The 17,761-nt window shown below is 38.0% G+C and overlaps 1 protein-coding gene across 6 annotated transcripts in view; it reads left to right on the top strand.

Moving 5' to 3' along the window:
* The window catches only part of GRAMD2B (GRAM domain containing 2B), a 113,899-nt gene extending 99,515 nt beyond the window's left edge, over positions 1-14,384 (top strand). For 5 of the 6 annotated variants that reach the window (XM_039848582.1, XM_039848580.1, XM_039848583.1 and 2 more), the window contains 8 exons: positions 1,565-1,636; positions 1,736-1,816; positions 4,152-4,263; positions 4,807-4,929; positions 5,527-5,614; positions 6,492-6,596; positions 9,334-9,427; positions 13,159-14,384. In XM_039848582.1, coding sequence (XP_039704516.1) covers positions 1,565-1,636; positions 1,736-1,816; positions 4,152-4,263; positions 4,807-4,929; positions 5,527-5,614; positions 6,492-6,596; positions 9,334-9,427; positions 13,159-13,200 — 717 coding nt within the window. In that variant the 3' untranslated portion in view covers positions 13,201-14,384. The remainder of the gene's footprint in view (positions 1-1,564; positions 1,637-1,735; positions 1,817-4,151; positions 4,264-4,806; positions 4,930-5,526; positions 5,615-6,491; positions 6,597-9,333; positions 9,428-13,158) is intronic. The other variant, XM_039848581.1, reaches the window with a different exon arrangement.
* Positions 14,385-17,761: the final 3,377 nt, after the last annotated feature.

Genomic DNA, 17,761 nt, shown 5'->3' on the forward strand with positions numbered 1-17,761 from the left:
ATCTCCCCTCACGAGATGATTTCTTCTAATCATTGCCGATTTTAAATTTAAATTTCCTGCTAACTTAATTATACTTTCTTGATCAAGGTCAAAAAAGTAAGATTCTTACTCTGCTTCCCTTTCCCCAACATCTGTTAGGTCATGCTAAACTGATATGTTCGGTTTCTTTAATATTATTTAAAACCACCACTGTCACCACTTTGTTGAAGTGAGGCAGGGTGATACTGAGGAGGCCCCGAGGTGGGAGTGGCGCTCATAAACTGCTCTTGACTGCCTGGCGACCCCAGACGTGCGCAGCCAGAAATGTTCGCACTCAGAGCGGTGGTTAGTTACTTCAGCTTGAGCGGTGGTTACTTCATCTTGGGGAGGGAGTTGTAATCGTTTGGCTACTCATATCTCACTTGAAATTATTTCCTTTAATATTTTATCTCCTATTTCTATGAAGGCATAAAAGCCCCATTTCATTTCTAATCATACTGGATAACTTGAAGAGGGAAGAAGGGGAAAAAGAAAGATAAAAGAGGCTATTCTGATGAGCTAGGAAATATGTTAATAACCTATTTTTGAAAACTTTTTTAGAAATACTGACAGCTAATAAACAACAAGTACTTCTCACCAGGCATATGCTAAATACTTTGTGTTTGCACAGTATTCCACACTACCCCCCTATAAGAGGAGTAGGTATTGTTAAGAAAATGGAAGCTATAAGGGATTAAGTAAGCAATTCTCCAGTGTCACCTACTTAGTGTCAGAGCCCAGATTTGCAACTGAATGTGTCTGATGCCAGAACCCAGAATGTTAACTACTTCGGAATATAACACTTGGAAATCATACCACGTTCTCTGTGGGTGAGTCATAGGAGTGATCACAGACTTTGGAAAAGGGAGTCTGAAAAGATTCTGTCGCTCAAATAGATGGTAAAAGAGTGAGTTTTTATATTTTCTCAACATACTGTTTATGGTAAAACCATTTTCCCTGATGTCATTGGTCTCTAAATTACTTGTCTAGCTCTGATTGTACTCTTTTCCCATAACTTACTTATAAGCATCCACTACAAAAATCTCCATATTTGTACAGGAAAGAATCTGGAAGTGGCTTGAAAAAGAACAAGCCTCTTAGAGCTGCTGGGAAATTTTCGATGGAAATCTAGGTCAGAGCAGAGAAAGCTGACCCTCAGGAATTGTTAAATACCTCTTAGGAAGGCAGAGAGCCTTTAAAGAGGACCTAGCCAATATCACTAGCCTTTTTTTTCATGTCCAGGCCTTTTCCTACCTGTGCTTATTTAGGGCACCGTTATCAGGGTGTTGGAGCCTTCATTTTGCTCTACATATCTTTATTACCTAAATTGGGTTTGGCGGTTTTGTTGCTGTTGTGGGGTCTGTACTTGCTTTATTTTGGGAATGGAGTAAAAACTGAATGTGTGAGTGAGCAGAATGAGAATATAGACCAGATAATGGTTTATATCATTTAAGATGAAAAATATATAGACATAAATTTTTGAACTCTCAATTCTCGCTTCTCATCAGGCAGTATCTGTCATTAATTATTCTGTTTTGTTTTTCAGTACATATTTGTCTCCTTACTCTCCAGAGATTCAACTTACAAACTACTAAAATCTGTGTGTGGACACTTAGAAGTGAGTATGACATCACTGAGCCTCAGTTGCTATCTGTCTTCTCTGTTTCTTACAGTTTCATAGTTAACCTGATGTTTCACTTTGTTTCAATAATTTCAGAACACAAGCATTGGTAACAGTCCCAACCCATCTTCTCTTGAAAACAGTTTCGGGGCAGACCGCCCTTCATCTCTGCCTTTGGTGAGTTGCCTGCATAACTATGTGAATACAAAAGAAAGGGAATCTATCATGCAGTTACACATCTTACACCATGACCAGGGTGCAGGAGGAACTTAGGACCATGATATTTGAAGTAGAATTGAAGAAACAGGGCATTTCTGTCCTGAAGAAGAGGAGGACCATGGGAGGTCATAAACTCTTTTCAAGTAATGAAGGTTGCCAAGAAACATGATAGTGGGCTGTCTTGTGAGCTAATGGTCACTGAATGTACTCACAAAGTCTTTTTGCATTTGCTTATCATGTTGTTTTAGAGAGATTCGCCCATCTATCTGGGATAGGGCATGATTCATCCCACAGATTGATGACTGCCTTCTGTGTTCAAGACACCATGCTAGAGTCCACCGTAAGGACACTAGGAAAAAGCAAAACTAGTTCTTGTCAAGTCTTCAGAGACTTGACAGCTTAGTGAAAAAGATAAGGAATACCCAGAAATAATTATTAAAAAGAAAAGAAATAAAGCTACAGTGCCCAAGTGAAAGGCAGAGCTTCTTGGATTCCTTTAAACTTTGTTGTCTGTAAAATGAAGTCCCTGGTGGGAAGTAGCGCCCCACCTCACATTTGTGCAAGATTTGTACACTTGACGATCTCGTGTTGGCCCAGGAGAGCCCTTGCCATATGATTCAAATGAGTATTCCCAAACTGATTATTGTTAAATGTTGAAATACCATTGGCAAAGTGGTATGAGCCCATGGTTTCAACATATGTAAGTCTTTTTCTGAGAGCTGTTAAAAAATAGTGGGATTGAAAACATATTCACACAAAAATACAAGAATGTTCATAGCTGCTTTATTTATAATAGCCAAAAAGTGGAAACAACCCTCATGTCCCTTAACTGGTGAATGGATCAATAAAATATAATTTAGCCTTACAATGGAATATTATCTGATAAAAAGGAGTGAAGAATTACTGTTATATAGTACAAAATGAACTGTGAAAACATTATGCTAAGTGAAAGAAGACAGACACAAAAGGCCACAATATTGTATGATTCCATTTATACTAAATGTCCCAAAAAGGCAAATCCATAGCGACCGAATGTAGATTGGTGGTTGCCAGGGGATGTAGGGGAGGGAGAAATTGGGAGTGGCTACTAATAGGCAAGTTTCTTTTTGGTTGCACAACGTTGTGAATATTCTAAAAATGACTGAATTATACACTTAAAAAAAAAAAACTTTAAAAACCATTTTTAAAACCTTTTAAAAATAGTGGGAAGCAGTACAAAATAGAATTAAACACCCATGCTTTGGAATCCAGCAAACCTGGTTTCAAATCTGGGTTCCACCCAGCTGAGCTATGCCACCGCACAAGCTCTTTAACAGCTGACTCAGTTTCTTCATCTAGTAAAATGCCAGACTCACAGTGTGGCTGTGAAGATTAAGTGTAATCATGTGTGTAAGGAGTTTTGCATACTGCCTGAAACATGATAGGCATTCATAGGTAATTATTAAGTTGAAGTGACTTGAATTTTCAGTTTTCCTTCCCCTGTAAATTCTTACGTGAAATTGAAAGGAGTATTGAAATGACCAAAAGACAAGCTAGTTTAAGGTGAAAGACTGGTAATTTGCTTACAGTTCTCTCCTTTTGACAGCCAACTAAATTGTGAAGAGCTGGGCCTAATTGTACCTTGCCAGGACATTTTAATGACACCTCTTGTCTCTTTAGTTCTTAAGCACTTTGAGGGAATGAGTGAGATACAAAGTACAACATCCCTGTTTTTTTCTTACTCCTCACTCTGTCATCCTTCTGTAATGTAAATGTCATATCACTGACTCTATTTCGATTTAGTTGAGAGAAGAAAAAAAGCTAAAACTTTCCTTTCACGGTCTAATTTGTTAAAGCTGTTTTTCCCTTTTCTGTTTCCAATACCATTTTTAAAGCTATAATCGAAAGATACCTTTCTCTGTGTCCATATACTCAAACGTGCATTTAGAACTTGCTACTTTTTTCTCACATATTTCAATCAGTTTTTCTCATTACAGCATGCCAATGGAGGCTTCCGTAGCTTTACCCGGGAAGCTTTTCAGTCAACAGGGTTCCACTTTTTTTTCCTAGATCTTTGTTGTTTCAAGCAAGTTGGCCACTGTTTGTTGATAGAATTCTAACTGCCCAGAAAAATCTCAGTTTTGGTAACCAGATACTCAGTGATTTGTTGGGAAAATCCCAGTAGTGTGGAGTAATCTTTCCTTCTTTTCCACCTTTTATAGGTCAGGCCTAAGTGAAAAGTCTGGAGTTGACAAAGGCCTGCTTGTTTGATAAGGGGAAATTGGCCTCTCTTCACTTCATTATTTCCCTGCAGGATTTCAATGATGAGTTCTCAGATCTGGATGGAGTGGTTCAGCAAAGAAGGCAAGACATGGAAGGATACAGCAGTTCTGGTTCTCAGACTCCTGAATCCGAGAACTCTAGAGGTCTGGGAAACATTTTTGTCTTGACTAAAATTTAATTCTCTGGAAAGCATCTTTGTCCCACTTATTAAAAACAGAAAAACAAAACCAGCAGCAAAACTCCTTGTCTTCCTAGTTAACAATTGGAAAGGGAATCTAGAGAATAGGTAGTTTGAAAGTTCCAGAAAACGGAATTGCCTATGTGGTAAAGATCCATTTCCATTTACACACATGTAATAAATGTCTCTCAAGTCTACATAATATTGAGTTGGTTGCAAGAGAGAAACATACAACGTTTTCTTACCTCTTTTTTCAATAACATTATTAATTGTTATAGCTGAATCATCTCCATGATTCAGCTGGGTAAGGACAGACTGTCCTTATATCATTTATTACTTATTGCTTGATCGTTGGATTTCAATCCCAACCACTCAAGCAATTTGTGAAAAGACCCATTTGTGTTCTTGGCTAGTATGCGCATTAAGATATGGATTTCCTTTTGTGGTTGATCTACGTGTTTAAATGCTCTGAGGGGAAAACCTACTCAGCTCTTTTTTGGCTTGATAGACTTCCATGTGACAGAATCTCAGACAGTTCTGAATGTCTCCAAGGGAGAAACAACACCAACTAGGGTAGACGCCCATGTAAACAGAGTGCCTGAAGGAAAAGCCAAGAGTCCCCCTACACATGGTAAGGAATGGACGATTGGAGGGCTGGATACAGGCATCTGTCACTTTTAAAGGGCCCTCGTGTTTCATTTTATGACTGCCTTCCATATTCCTTCCTCCCCCTTCCTGTTGTAGGTCTTTGCCTATTCATTCATTTATTCATTCAACAAACATTACCCAGTCCTCCACTTTACTATGGGTGATACAAAGGCAAATAGCCTTCTGGAGGTCCCTTCATTATTTTGAATACTTTGAGATTGAGACAAAATTGCTACTAAAACTCAAATTATTTATTTCTTATTTACTAAGTATTCTTGTAACAGGTTACCAGTTGTACTGGTATGAGAACGAAAATGGTATCTATAAAGTCCACCATTCACTCTAACACAATGTTTGACATAGAGAAGGCTTTCAATAAATATGTATTGAATGAAATGTGTTGGCAGGAATTGTAAATGGTTAAAATGACACCTGGAAGGCTTCAGTTAGCATTTTCTATGATTTCTATTAATGAGGAATAATTATCTCTTTCAAGTACCTCGTCCCCATAGCAGTATTGCTGGGTGAAGGAGGTGTGTTGGTGTTTTAAAACTGTCACTTTTCGTTTTCCATCCAACAGGTCAGTCAGAAACCATTGAGATCTTAAACAAAGACAAGTCTCAGAAATGTCCAACTCTCCACCATATTCTAATATTCTATGCAATTGTGTAAGTAAATGAATTTAGTATAAGTGACTTGAAACAATTCAGTTCTCTAAAGGAATAATCTCTTCACATTGTCAAGAGCCATCGTAAATCTCAGTTGTCTCTAATGTGACCCAAAGCTTTTTGGCAATTTTTGTCTCCTACTTCAACATTTTTTCCCCTTAGACTTAGGTCACATTTTCACATTCTTCCCTTCTCAATTAAATAGTGAGAAAGGAGAAAAAGCAAAATGATTGTGCCAACTCCAGCAGAAGACTAAGTTCTGAGTGGATACTATTGGTTGGGAAATGTTCTGTGAATGATAAAGCATCTTTATCCTTGTTTATTTTTTCATCCATCCCATGTTCTCTGGATAGAGGCCCAAACAACTTTACAATGTCATCCCCATCATTGAAAATTTAGGCAATGACTTTTTTTCCTCCTTAGCTTCCAAACTGTCACCAGTTGTTCATCTGAAAATAGCCTGACCCAGTTCTAGGCTGTTCTTCACAACCAAGGAGGATATGCCCAGTTTGGATAAAGCAGGGGATTTGTGAGTCACCAGAGAACAAGACTGGGCACTCTCTTGCTGGGCCCTTCTGGGGAAGGACACAGCACCATGCGGAACAAGGAGCCCTGGCCTGGGGTATGGCCTTGAGAGATCCTATTAGAATTCCATGTAAATTGAGGAACTTAGGCTAAGGGATTTTAAATCCCCTTCCAGCTTTAAAGTTTTGTGACAAACATCAGCCTATTGGAAAAAGCCCTTTTTAAAGTCTGTTTGGCCAAGTTATTTTGGAAAATACCTTACCTCTAATGTACGTTGGTTCTGAGTTTATTATTTTATGAACATCAGGTCCTGGCCGTTAATCACTGAGATTTCGCTTTTATCTCTTTCCAGTGTCTGTGCCCTAATCATCTCAACCTTCTACATGAGATACAGAATTAATACTCTGGAGGAGCGGCTGGGGTCACTAACCTCCACTGTGGACACCCATCATACTGAGTAAGACATTTCCCTCCAGTGCTATCGTTTGCTTGCCCTGCAGATTAGTAGAATGTTTGACCTGAGCTTAGCATCCTTCTTAGCAAATATTGAAGATACATTCTGTATGAAGCATCCTGTTAAGTGTATATATGGGAAGTAAAGAGGTGGGAGGGTCCTAGAAATGAAAGACCTGACTGTGCACGTGCTTGAGTTGCTATAGAGTTGCCAGTAGTAAGTCACGAAACAAGCCTAATTTTACATGATCTCATTCTATCATCCTAAGAGTCAGTTGTGATTTTGGCCCATTTATTGAAATATAAACGTTTATCTTAGTAAAATTGCAGTGAGTTAAGACATTCATCGGGAAGCACTTCAAGTAACTCAGCACATTTAATCACCTATAACTCTTTACATTATCTCATTTATTTACAAAACTCTTGACCACTATAAACATCCATGTGACTAGTAATTAGTTGAATGTGCCTGTGAAGATTTTCCATCACAGTACTTTGTATACACCTGACCTAATTAAACCTAGACCTATTCAAACATAGAGCTCTTTCCTTTAAACCCATTTACATGAGGATTTTGACGCAATGCCTAAAAAATAAAATATGTTATTCTATGTTAGAAAACATACTTTTAGCCCAAGCTTTAGAAGTAAAGATATGTATTTCTTTACAGAGTATAAACCATGTGCTAGAGGCTCTATTAGGATACATACACGCACAAATAGTTTCTCTCACTTTATCTTCACCATAACCTTATAACTATGATTCCCATTTTACAGATGAGGTAACTGAGAGTCAGAAATAATTAGCTTAATGTCTTATAGTTTGTAATAGAATCAGGACTCAAATGCAGGTCTATGTGATTATAAAGATCATAGGCTTCCCAGTCTACCAGTGACTGCTCAGTTATAAGAAACAGCCTTGAACTGGGTCATGCTATTTTCGGTATGTTTAGAATCATCTAGAGGGTTCGTTAAAACAGATGACAGAGCTCATCCCCAGAGTTTCTGATGTCGTAGATCTGAGATTAGGCCTGAGAATTTGCATTTCTATCAAGTTCCAAAGTGATGGTGATGATGCCAGCCTGGGATCTCCACTTCGAGAACCATTATACTCTATCTTTCTAGGCCTTTCTTTATGCTCTAATAAGTACCTAAAAGTCTTATTGTGTGGTTTACAAGTGTGCTGGCATACAGGTTATTTTTGAACCATAAATACATTTGAACCAGTAATAAAAAATCCTAAAGAATGTTTTGGTAGAGAGTCATACCTTGCCCTTACTCTCTTCTATCTTGTTCAAAATGTTAATATACTTATAGTTAAGAGTTGACTCTAGATTATTGCAGACTGTTCACTGTCACTTAAGAGTTTGGTTACTTTAGGAAAATGAACCTCATGTCCTGTAATTTAATTAACTTAGTGATGAAGAGAGGGAAATTCCACTAACAAAGGCAAATGAAATATTCTACTATTTAATCAACTAAGGAAGAGGTACAATATGAAAAATAATCACTTAAAGGAAGAATCACAAAGATCACATATGACATGAGATCAGGGAACACTTGTGATGGGCAGGGCTGTCAAAGCACTTTTCCAGGACCCGAGCTTCCCTAGTACCTCACTTCCTCCAGGGTAATCCAGCCACGCTGCCAGGTTGCTGAATCCACACTCATAATCTGATCGCTTAGTTGCCAGAGAGCCGTGCTTTTGAATCCATACTTTGTGGCAGCTTTGTTAATGCATTAACAGCCTGTAGATCTTTAGAATTTCATGTTTAGAAATCAGTACTCTGGGTTTCAGATCCCTTATCTAGAAACTGAAAGATTAAGATTCAGATTTTTTTGGGAGATCTAAGGTTTTGATAGTATGGACCGATGATAAAGAAAAAACTGTCAGTACTAATAAATGAAAAACATCTGATTGCTTTCTGAATATTTCGATTTACTAAGCGCCTACATCTCAAAAATGAGTCATATGTAAAATAAGTTAAGCCAGTCATTGCCATCTAAAAACTTAAAGGCTACAAATGAATTACAGCCAAGAAATAGAGACAACACAAACTGTGGTTTTTAACCTTAACATGAAAATCGGATGGCTTTAGACCATCTCTACAGGAAAATATACATACATCTCCAAATTCTCTACTTGTAGCTGGTATGGGACTTCCAGAGGACCACAGAGGAAGAGCCCATGCCATTGTCTAATGGTAAATAATGAATGCACCTGTTAGATTAGAAGGCAATGGCAAGTTACATTTGTATGGCAGGTCTCAAAGAAGAATGAGGAAAGTCTCACACTTCAACGGGAATTCGATTAAAGACATGGCTAAACATTCTGAAAGTTGTGGTGTAAATGGTTCCTGCTCTCATAAAAAATAAGTATCTGACTGAGAAGAACACGAATTCTTGTAAATTTATGCTGCAGTAGGAATAGAGAAGATATTCGGGTGTAAGAAACCAAGTACTTGAGAATAATTGTCTGATTTTTGTTTGGAAGCCAAAGCACAACACAGCCACTTAAACAAAAATAGCTTAAGAGAGTTCCAGCTGAGCTGTTACGAATCAGTCACCTAACATCTAGTCTGGAGTTGCAGATGACTACAGGGTCCTTCTGATGTGACAAGTTAAATGTTCACTCACTCCTATTATAACCTAGTTTTCTGTTCAAATAAATGTCAGATGTGTTTATTCCACTTCTTTCTTTGCCATTCTTGCCCACAATAATTTTTCTCTCTGTTTTTACAGACAGACAGCACCATCCAGCCTGGGGTCACAAGTACAATTAAATGTCGAAGTCCTCTGCCGAGAGCTTACAGCTAACATAATGAAATTAGAAAAGGTGACTGGTTTCTTTCCTGGGTTGGGGGCAGTGTCAGTAGTATGTGTCGGTTGCCATAGATCGTGGGTTACACGTTAAAACACCTTCGGTGTGCCACAGGCAGGGCAAGTGACCAAACCCAGCTGGGGATTGCGTAATAAATGCGAAAGACTATTTTTTTCTTTCCACAAAGAAAAAGGCTTCAATGTCATTTTCCTTGTTGGTCTACCTTCTGGTTTTCCTCCTTGGTTAGAAATCATCGAGTCCAGTGGTAAGCGACTGCTGACACGGGCACAGGGAGGGACACAGGAGGAGCGAGTGTCCCAACCAGAGAGTGCAGCCCCACCTCCACCCCGGCCAATTGTTGCCATACGTAAAATATTGCATTCATTCCCTACCGTAACCTGGGAAGGTGGATGTCGCTCCTGTGTGACAGGGAGAATCCAAGTTTCTACTAACTTGCTCAAGGAGACGCATTGAGAAAGTTGGCACACCTGGAATTTCAACAGGGGTGACTGACTCCAGAGTTGTACTTAGAAGCCCTTTGCTTTACTGCCCCTCAGAATCCAACCTTAGGCCTTGCTAATAAGGCCACCAATGTTCCTCTACCTCTAGGGCACACCTGTCCTTATCCTCATGGCATTCTTTGAACTCAGTAGGAGAGTGAACAGGAGAAAAACGTAGGCGAAAAATGTAGGCATGTAGACCTGCCTGAAAATGACGAAGTTAAACCTAATTAACACGTTTTTACTCCTTTCAACATGTCTGTCCCTTCCCATCTGATACTTTGTTTTCACCCTAATCCTTAAAGGAACGGTTTAGAGTTAAGTGTTGAGTTCCAATCCACAAATGCCTGGTAGCTTTCCATGACAGGGAGGTTATGTTTACTTGGAAAGAAACATGAGATACAAGTGAGTCAAACTATGTTTGTTTTGCTATACTAAATGTTACCTAGCATTTAACCACTGAAGTATTGAGAGCAAAGGTTTTTCCCCAACTTCTGCTCTAAACCATGGCATGCCAGATCATTCCTACTGAATCATGGTATCTATGGGCAAACTTGGAAACTTTTTTCTTTTCTTTTCTTTTTTTTTGGAGGGGGGGTAAGTAACTTCATAGTCCCTGCCTATATGCTAAGCAGAGCTGATTCATTTCGCACATAATTTACAACTTGTTATAGAGCTTCTTCAGTATTTATACCCAAACATACAAAGAAAAAAAAAGACATTTTTGTTTGGCTCTTTTATTTTATAATACTGTATTTTAAACTTCTTAGGGACATTGGCTATATCACACATCCTGTTAGGAATTAAAAAACATTTTTACAGTTGCCATTATAATGGAAAGCCCTTACTTGTATTAAAAGTAACTTTATTGTCCTTTCAATATAAAATACTGATAATCATTTTAAAGTAACACATTTCTCTTAAAGAGATGAAATAGAAAAATAAATTGATAATAATGTGATATGTAAATCCTAGGAATACAATTTTTTTTTTATTACTATCACAAAGAGTAAACATTTATCATGAAAGTTTTTCTCTTTTAAATCCAAAATCAACCTAGAGAAGGTGTGGGTTAGTAACCAGAATTGTTTTCCTTTTTAAAATGTTAGTTGCTGAGAATTGAAGTTTCGGTGGGTTGTTTTGTGTTTGTTTGTTTTACAGTGAAATGTTTACAGATGTTTGGCTTCCATGCCCAAGCGAATGGGATGGTTTTAATTTTCTATTTTGCTCACTCTGGCATACAGTGGTAATCTTTAGATGGGAAGTGCCCAGAATCCTGCTGTCCCCTTTTGCATTCCTTCCCACTGTCCTGCCAGGCCTGGCTAGGACACCACTTTCTGGAATGAGGGGCAGAAAAACAGGAGCACTTGTCCACATAAGGCAGTCAGCTGGCCACATCTTGTGCAGGGGCTTCAGATAGAGCCCCACCAGTCAGCTAGGAAAGCCGACACCAGTAGAAACCTTTGTCTCAAAGTGGACTTGGGGTCAAACTGCTTATGTTGAAGTTCTAAAAAGTTAAAAATTTTACACATTGCTCAAAGGAATCGAAGCATAAAAAGTTACCGTGGCACACACATGTTCTTTGTGATGGCTCTGCCCTGCTCCTCAGAGGCAGTCTGGCAATAGTGCAGCACAGCCCGCTGGTGAAATTGCAGCCGCATGCTGTGGGAACGCTGGAGCCAAGTCTCAGCTCTTTTTACTCAGTACCAGCAGTTCCTTTCGACTCTATTCCAGGGTCTGCTCACATCTAAGCCTCCTGATCTGCCCTGCTCCTAACTTACTAATTTCTGTTCATGGCATCATAGCCCTTTCAGTCATCCTTGTGGAAAAATCCAAGAATAATTTTAACTCCTTCCTCTTTTTCATTTGCCACTGATTGACTACTAAATTGAGAAGTCCTGTGCAATCTGCGAGTGTCTCCTAAAATTCTCTGTTGACCCTGTCTTAATCCATTTCGGCCTCCTACTACCAGTCTGACAGTGTGAAATCCGATCTCATCATGGTTTTTATTTGCATTTTCCTGATTACTACCACAGCTGAACATCTTTTCATATATTTATCAGCCATTTGGATTTTGTTCTGTAATTTGCTCATTTATCTCATTTTACTTTTGGTGTTTTGTTGTTTTTTGGTTTTGGGGTTTTTTGTGCGTTTTTTTGTGGGGATTTTTTGGTTTTTTTTGTGGGGTTTTTTTTGTTTGTTTGTTTGTTTTGGTTTTTTGTCTGCAGCTATGCTTTACATATTTTGGCTGTCAGTCCTTGGTTTCATTTCTTTTTCTACCTGTGTTTATCTTTGGTCCTGTGGGACAGGTGGGGAAGACATGAAGTAGGAATGTGGGGGATGAAGGCAATGCCTTTTATGGATATGGCATTAATGGTGGAGCAGTGTAGAACAAACAGAAATTTGGGAGTCAAACCCCTGTTCTTACCCCTCCTCTGCCACTAACTCTCTGTGTAACCGATCTGTTCCATAGCCTCTCTGGCCCCAGTTTCATTTGTAACACCTGCCTCTTTGGTGGCAGTGTATGGTTAAGTTGAGGATGCATGGAGTTCCTGGCACATACACACATTGGGTCCCTTCCTCTTCGCTGACACTTTGTATGCCTGTAGGACATCACAGACTCTCCTTACAAAAGAAGGCTATATTTTTCTGCTGTTCCATAGGATTCCCTGCTCCCATTACAGTACTAATTGTTGAGAATTCATTGCTCTGGATCTTTAAAGTTCATTTACTCAGCAAACATTTACTGAGCACATCAAGGCTATACTACCGTCTTGAGATCCAAAGATATGGCATGGTCCCTGTCCCTGTGAAATTCAGTCTTCTGGGAAATGTGTAACAGACCTAATAGGAGTGTTGAACATTATTATATGGCGTTTGGTTCAGAGCATCAAATGGGCTCTGTAAAGACATTTCGCCATTGTCTCTGAATGCATTTGGGTCACACCTGGTGTCACCGGTGCTTTTGTTCTTTTTCTTCCATCTGATATCTCTTACTTTCTACTGACATTTTCATCTTTGTGCCACTCTTTCGTTTCCAGCCCTATCTGTTTTCATTTTAAAGTGGGTTGTCAAACAGAATTCTGTTCCAATAAAAAGCATTTGTTTGCCTGAACTAAATTTAACCTATGTGTAGCTTTTTATTCAAGGGAGAATAATCTCACGCATTATACAGGCTACAGCAAATATGCCCTTAATATATTCCATTCCATTTAATTACAAGAGCTTCTCTTTTATTATTTCAAGATACAGAACAACTTGCAGAAGTTGCTTGAGAATGGTGACTGACTGATCAGATTGCCTGGGCCAACATAATACCTCGTGCTTCCCTTTGAAGAAGGTGCTCCCAGAGGCATTGTAGTGGAGCGCTCCCTGCTGGCCAGAGGAGCAAACAGACGGGCATCCCCAGCCGTGTTTGCACTTGGAGGTCTCCAGCTCAGGAAAAAGGGGAGGGGGAATAATTTTGGTTCCTGTGCAATAAAAGTTGACCTTGACTCTCTGAGGAAGTTTTTAGTGCTGCTGCCTGAAGAAGACAGACCCATCTCAGGAGGTCTCAAGAAAGACCTGGTGGACACTCTATTGGTTGACTGTGGTTCAGTGGTTATTGTGACTGTGTCAGCAAACACACTCCACTTCAAGCCTTTTCAGTCCTTCCCACCCTCCATTTCTCTCCTTTACACCCCCAGCCTTCAAACTAAGGGATATATCATGTGCCAGCAAACCCGATATGACCCTTTAAAGAATTAGAAATGAGTCTCCAAAAGGCAATAAATAGCTCTCATGAGCACACTTTCTTCAAAGAAGTAACACCAGCATTTTGTCTTTTTTTTCCCTTCTGCTCTTATGTTCTGGTTTAAATCATCTGTGTATCTTAACTTCTCAACTGAGTATTGGCAAGAATATTGGGCAAAGCAGATTAAACTATCCCGTTTGTGTTTTGTTTTGTTCCTCTAATATAATACTTAACTTGACCACCCAGGTCAAGAATCTGTGAGACATGGGACTAAAGTACTAAATAAACTTACTTTGAAACCAAAACTAATCTTTAAACCAAAAAGTATAATAGCGATTTGATACGGGATTAAAAACACCAACTTTTTAAGTTTATAGGTGGACTATGTTCGTTTTGAAATGGGATGTCTATATTGAATGCTGAAACCCATTACAGCATGATAATATACTTTTGCTGACTAAAATAAATAACTTGTGGTTTGCTAATTTCTATTTACATATGGGTTGCCTGGTTTTTATTAATAATTATTTAGGTACTGTAAGATCTGTAATAAAAAGATATTCTGTTTCTATCTATAATGCATTTTTATAATCATTTCTATGAAATGTATTTTGTTTAATCAAATAAGCTAATAAGTGAATTCTTACATCATTTATATTTGTTAGCCTACTGGACAAGAATTGTGCCTGGTGCACCCCTGGCTTTTAATAAATAATCATTGGTTAAAATGCCCTGCTAACACTGTATTTGGTCAATTTGTGAATTCTTTTAACTAAGACAATATGCTTTACGACTGCTTCTCCCTTCCTCTCTACTACTTCCAACTCACCCATACTTCTTTTCTCCCAAGTATTCATTTCAAAACACAAAAATGACTTAAATCTTGAGTTACAATGATAGAAAATGAAGTCAAATGACAGAATTTTGAAATCAAAAATCCAATGCTTGATTCTGGGGTCCACATTTTATGAGTTATGTGACCTTAAGAAAGATATTTGGCCATTTTCCCCCATTTTATTGATGAGGCTGCAAGTACAAACAAAAAGTGCCACTGTGAGGATCAAATATGATAATGTCTCTATATTGCCAGGTCATGCAGGTAGTATACTTTCATGACAGGTAAATTATTTTAAAAAATGTTTTCATGTCTGACATTCTAATAAAAGTTCAATGTCAATGCTTTATAGTCAAAACCCATTGACATTCAAAAAGTGGGTCAGCTACCTCTGGAGAGAAATTTTACAATTGTATGAAGAGCCTTTAAAAGGTTCAAATTTCACTGATTTAGTAATCTTAGTAAATCTATTTAGTAATCTACTTAGTAAATCTATTTAGTACTCTAAAAGATTAAAAATAGAATATCTATTTAGGAATTTATCCTAAAGCAATAAGCAGAGATCTAGTCAAAGATTTACATACAAGAATATTCTTTGAAGCCTTGTGGCAGCAAAATATTAGACACTAAATATTCAATAGCAGGACAGTTAATCACTTAGAATAATATTATCAAAGAATGGCATGGAAAACAGCATTAAAAGGCCAGGCATAAAACTACATGGTTTGATCCTAATTTATAAAGAAATATCTACATATGCTAAATCAGATAAGTTGATTAAAAATATTAAAGAGACAACCATCCTAATGGGAAAATATATTTGCAAGCAACGCCTCCAATAAGGGCCTAATATCCAAAATATACAAAAAACCTCATACATCTCAATAAAAATCCAATCAAAAAATGGGCAGAGGACCTGAACAGACACTTCTCCCAGGAAGACATACAAATGGCAACGAATTTGGAAAAGATGCTCATCATCACTATTAGGGAAATGTAAATCAAAACCACACCCATTAGAATAGCTGTTATCAACAGGACAAGTAATAACTAGTGTTGGAGAGGATGCAGAGAAAAAGGAACCCTCATACACTGCTAGTGGGACTGCAAATTGGTACAGCCACTATGGAAAACAGTATGGAGGTTCCTCAAAATACTAAGAATTGATTTACCATATGATCCAGCAATCACTCTACTGGATATTTACCCCAAAGACTTGAAACCCCATATTCGAAAATATATTTGCACACCGATATTCATAGCAACATTATTCAGCGGCCAGGACATGGAAGCAACTGAAGCATCCTACAATAGATGACTGGCTAAAGAAGCTGTGGTACATATATACAATGGAATATCACCTAGCCATAAGAGATGAAATACTGCCATTTGCAACAACATGGATGGACCTTGAGATTATGCTAAGTGAAATAAGCCAGACAGAAAAAGTTGAAAGTCACATGATAATCACTTATATATGGGATATAAACCTAAAAGCAACAAACAGGACAAACAAATAGAGACTCATCAACATGGACAAGAGACTAGTGGTTATCAGAGGGTAGGGGAGCGGGGAGGGGAGTGGTAGATGTTGTAAAGGAGTCAAATATGTGGTGACAGAAAGAAATCTAACTATGGGAGGGGAACACACAGTGCAATAGACACACACACACACGTGTGTGTGTGTGTGTGTGCCTTACTGTTAAATTGTACATCTGAAATATACTGAATTTCATTAACCAGTGTCACCAAAAAAAATGATTAAAAATAAATTTTAAAAAACAATATTAAGTGGTTCTCAGGGAAATAGATCTTAACACCTGTGCACACACTCCATCCCCCAACACTGTTGCTAGTTCTGCACCAGGAGCCACTTTTTTTAGTGTTTTTTTCTTAACTACTATAATTGACTCTTCCAAAGAGAGCCCTTCATTATTTCTAGATTTAGTTTTATGTATATGTGTGTACACACACACACACACGCATGCATGCTTTGGTGATGCTGTTGCTGCTTGTTTTATTTTTTATAACTAGCTCCTAAGCCAAAATCTAGTATAAGTGGATCTAAATGGTGGCCCCAGGTCATACATCTGCATATTAACTACAAAGAAGCATAGAAAACAAGCATTTGGGATTTTCAACTTCTACCACCTAGATACAAAAGTAGGGAATTCTAACGTAGGAGGAAATTTTAGATGCTGAATGTCCAAAATAATAGCAAATGTCAGAAGAAAAAAAAACAACCTTAAAAAGAGATTATTGTCATGCTGTTTCTGTACATTCTGATATTCTAATCTATGATTAAATATATATTATTTTGGTAAATAGAAATTAACAGTCTCATATAAACTGGAAATGCTGCTATTATTGACCTCTTGTGCTTCGTGAATATTTCTGCACAACACTCCACGGCATTTCCCAGGTTTCGTTTATGCAATTCTTTGAAACCATCCCAGACACGTTTTTTAGGATGCCTTTTCCATGCCTTCCACAGCTCATTTTCATTCATGAATTCATGGAGCCATATTGAAAGATTTCCCATTTAAATACAAATTGTCTCATATGCTGTTTTAATTTATGTGTCCTAATAGTGAAATTCAGGTGATGCTTTCCCTGTTAATCTGTTTGTTTCTGGTGACCTCATGGTCATGGACACTCATATGTTATAGGTAGCCCAGGTGATATCGCTCTCAAGCATTTTTTTAAAAGTCAAAATTCTACACATCAGTAATAGTTTTGCCATCATTTGAGATCCATAACCTGATCTCACAAAGGTGTGCAGTGATATAATATTCTTTTCATGTGCTTCTTTTAAGACTATCCCTGCTAATAATGATATTATCAATTCTTGACTTTAAAAAAAAAAATCAGACATTAAATGAATCATCATTGATCACCCGAATTCCAGCACTTCTGTATTTTGTCCAAATGCAAAGCCTTACCCGAAGCAATCTAGAAATTCAGCGCAACCGCAATCCAAATTCCAAAGTCATTTTTCCCAAAAATAGAACAATCCTGAAATTTGTATGGAAACAAAAGAGACTCCTAACAGCCAAACAAAGCAATCTTGAAAAAGAACAAAGAAGGCACCCTGAGTTCAAACTATAGTCCAAAGCTACAGTAATCAAAACAGTATGATATTGGTATGAAAAGAAACATAGATCAATAGAAATAGAGAGCCAAGAAATAGACTCATGCGTACATGGTAAATGAATTTACAATTGATTGATGAATTTAGTCTCTTTAATAAATGGTGTTGAGAACTGGATAGCCACATGCAA

This window comes from Pteropus medius, unplaced genomic scaffold, assembly GCF_902729225.1.
Source record: "Pteropus medius unplaced genomic scaffold, Ma_sr-lr_union100, whole genome shotgun sequence".
NCBI lineage: Eukaryota > Metazoa > Chordata > Mammalia > Chiroptera > Pteropodidae > Pteropus > Pteropus medius.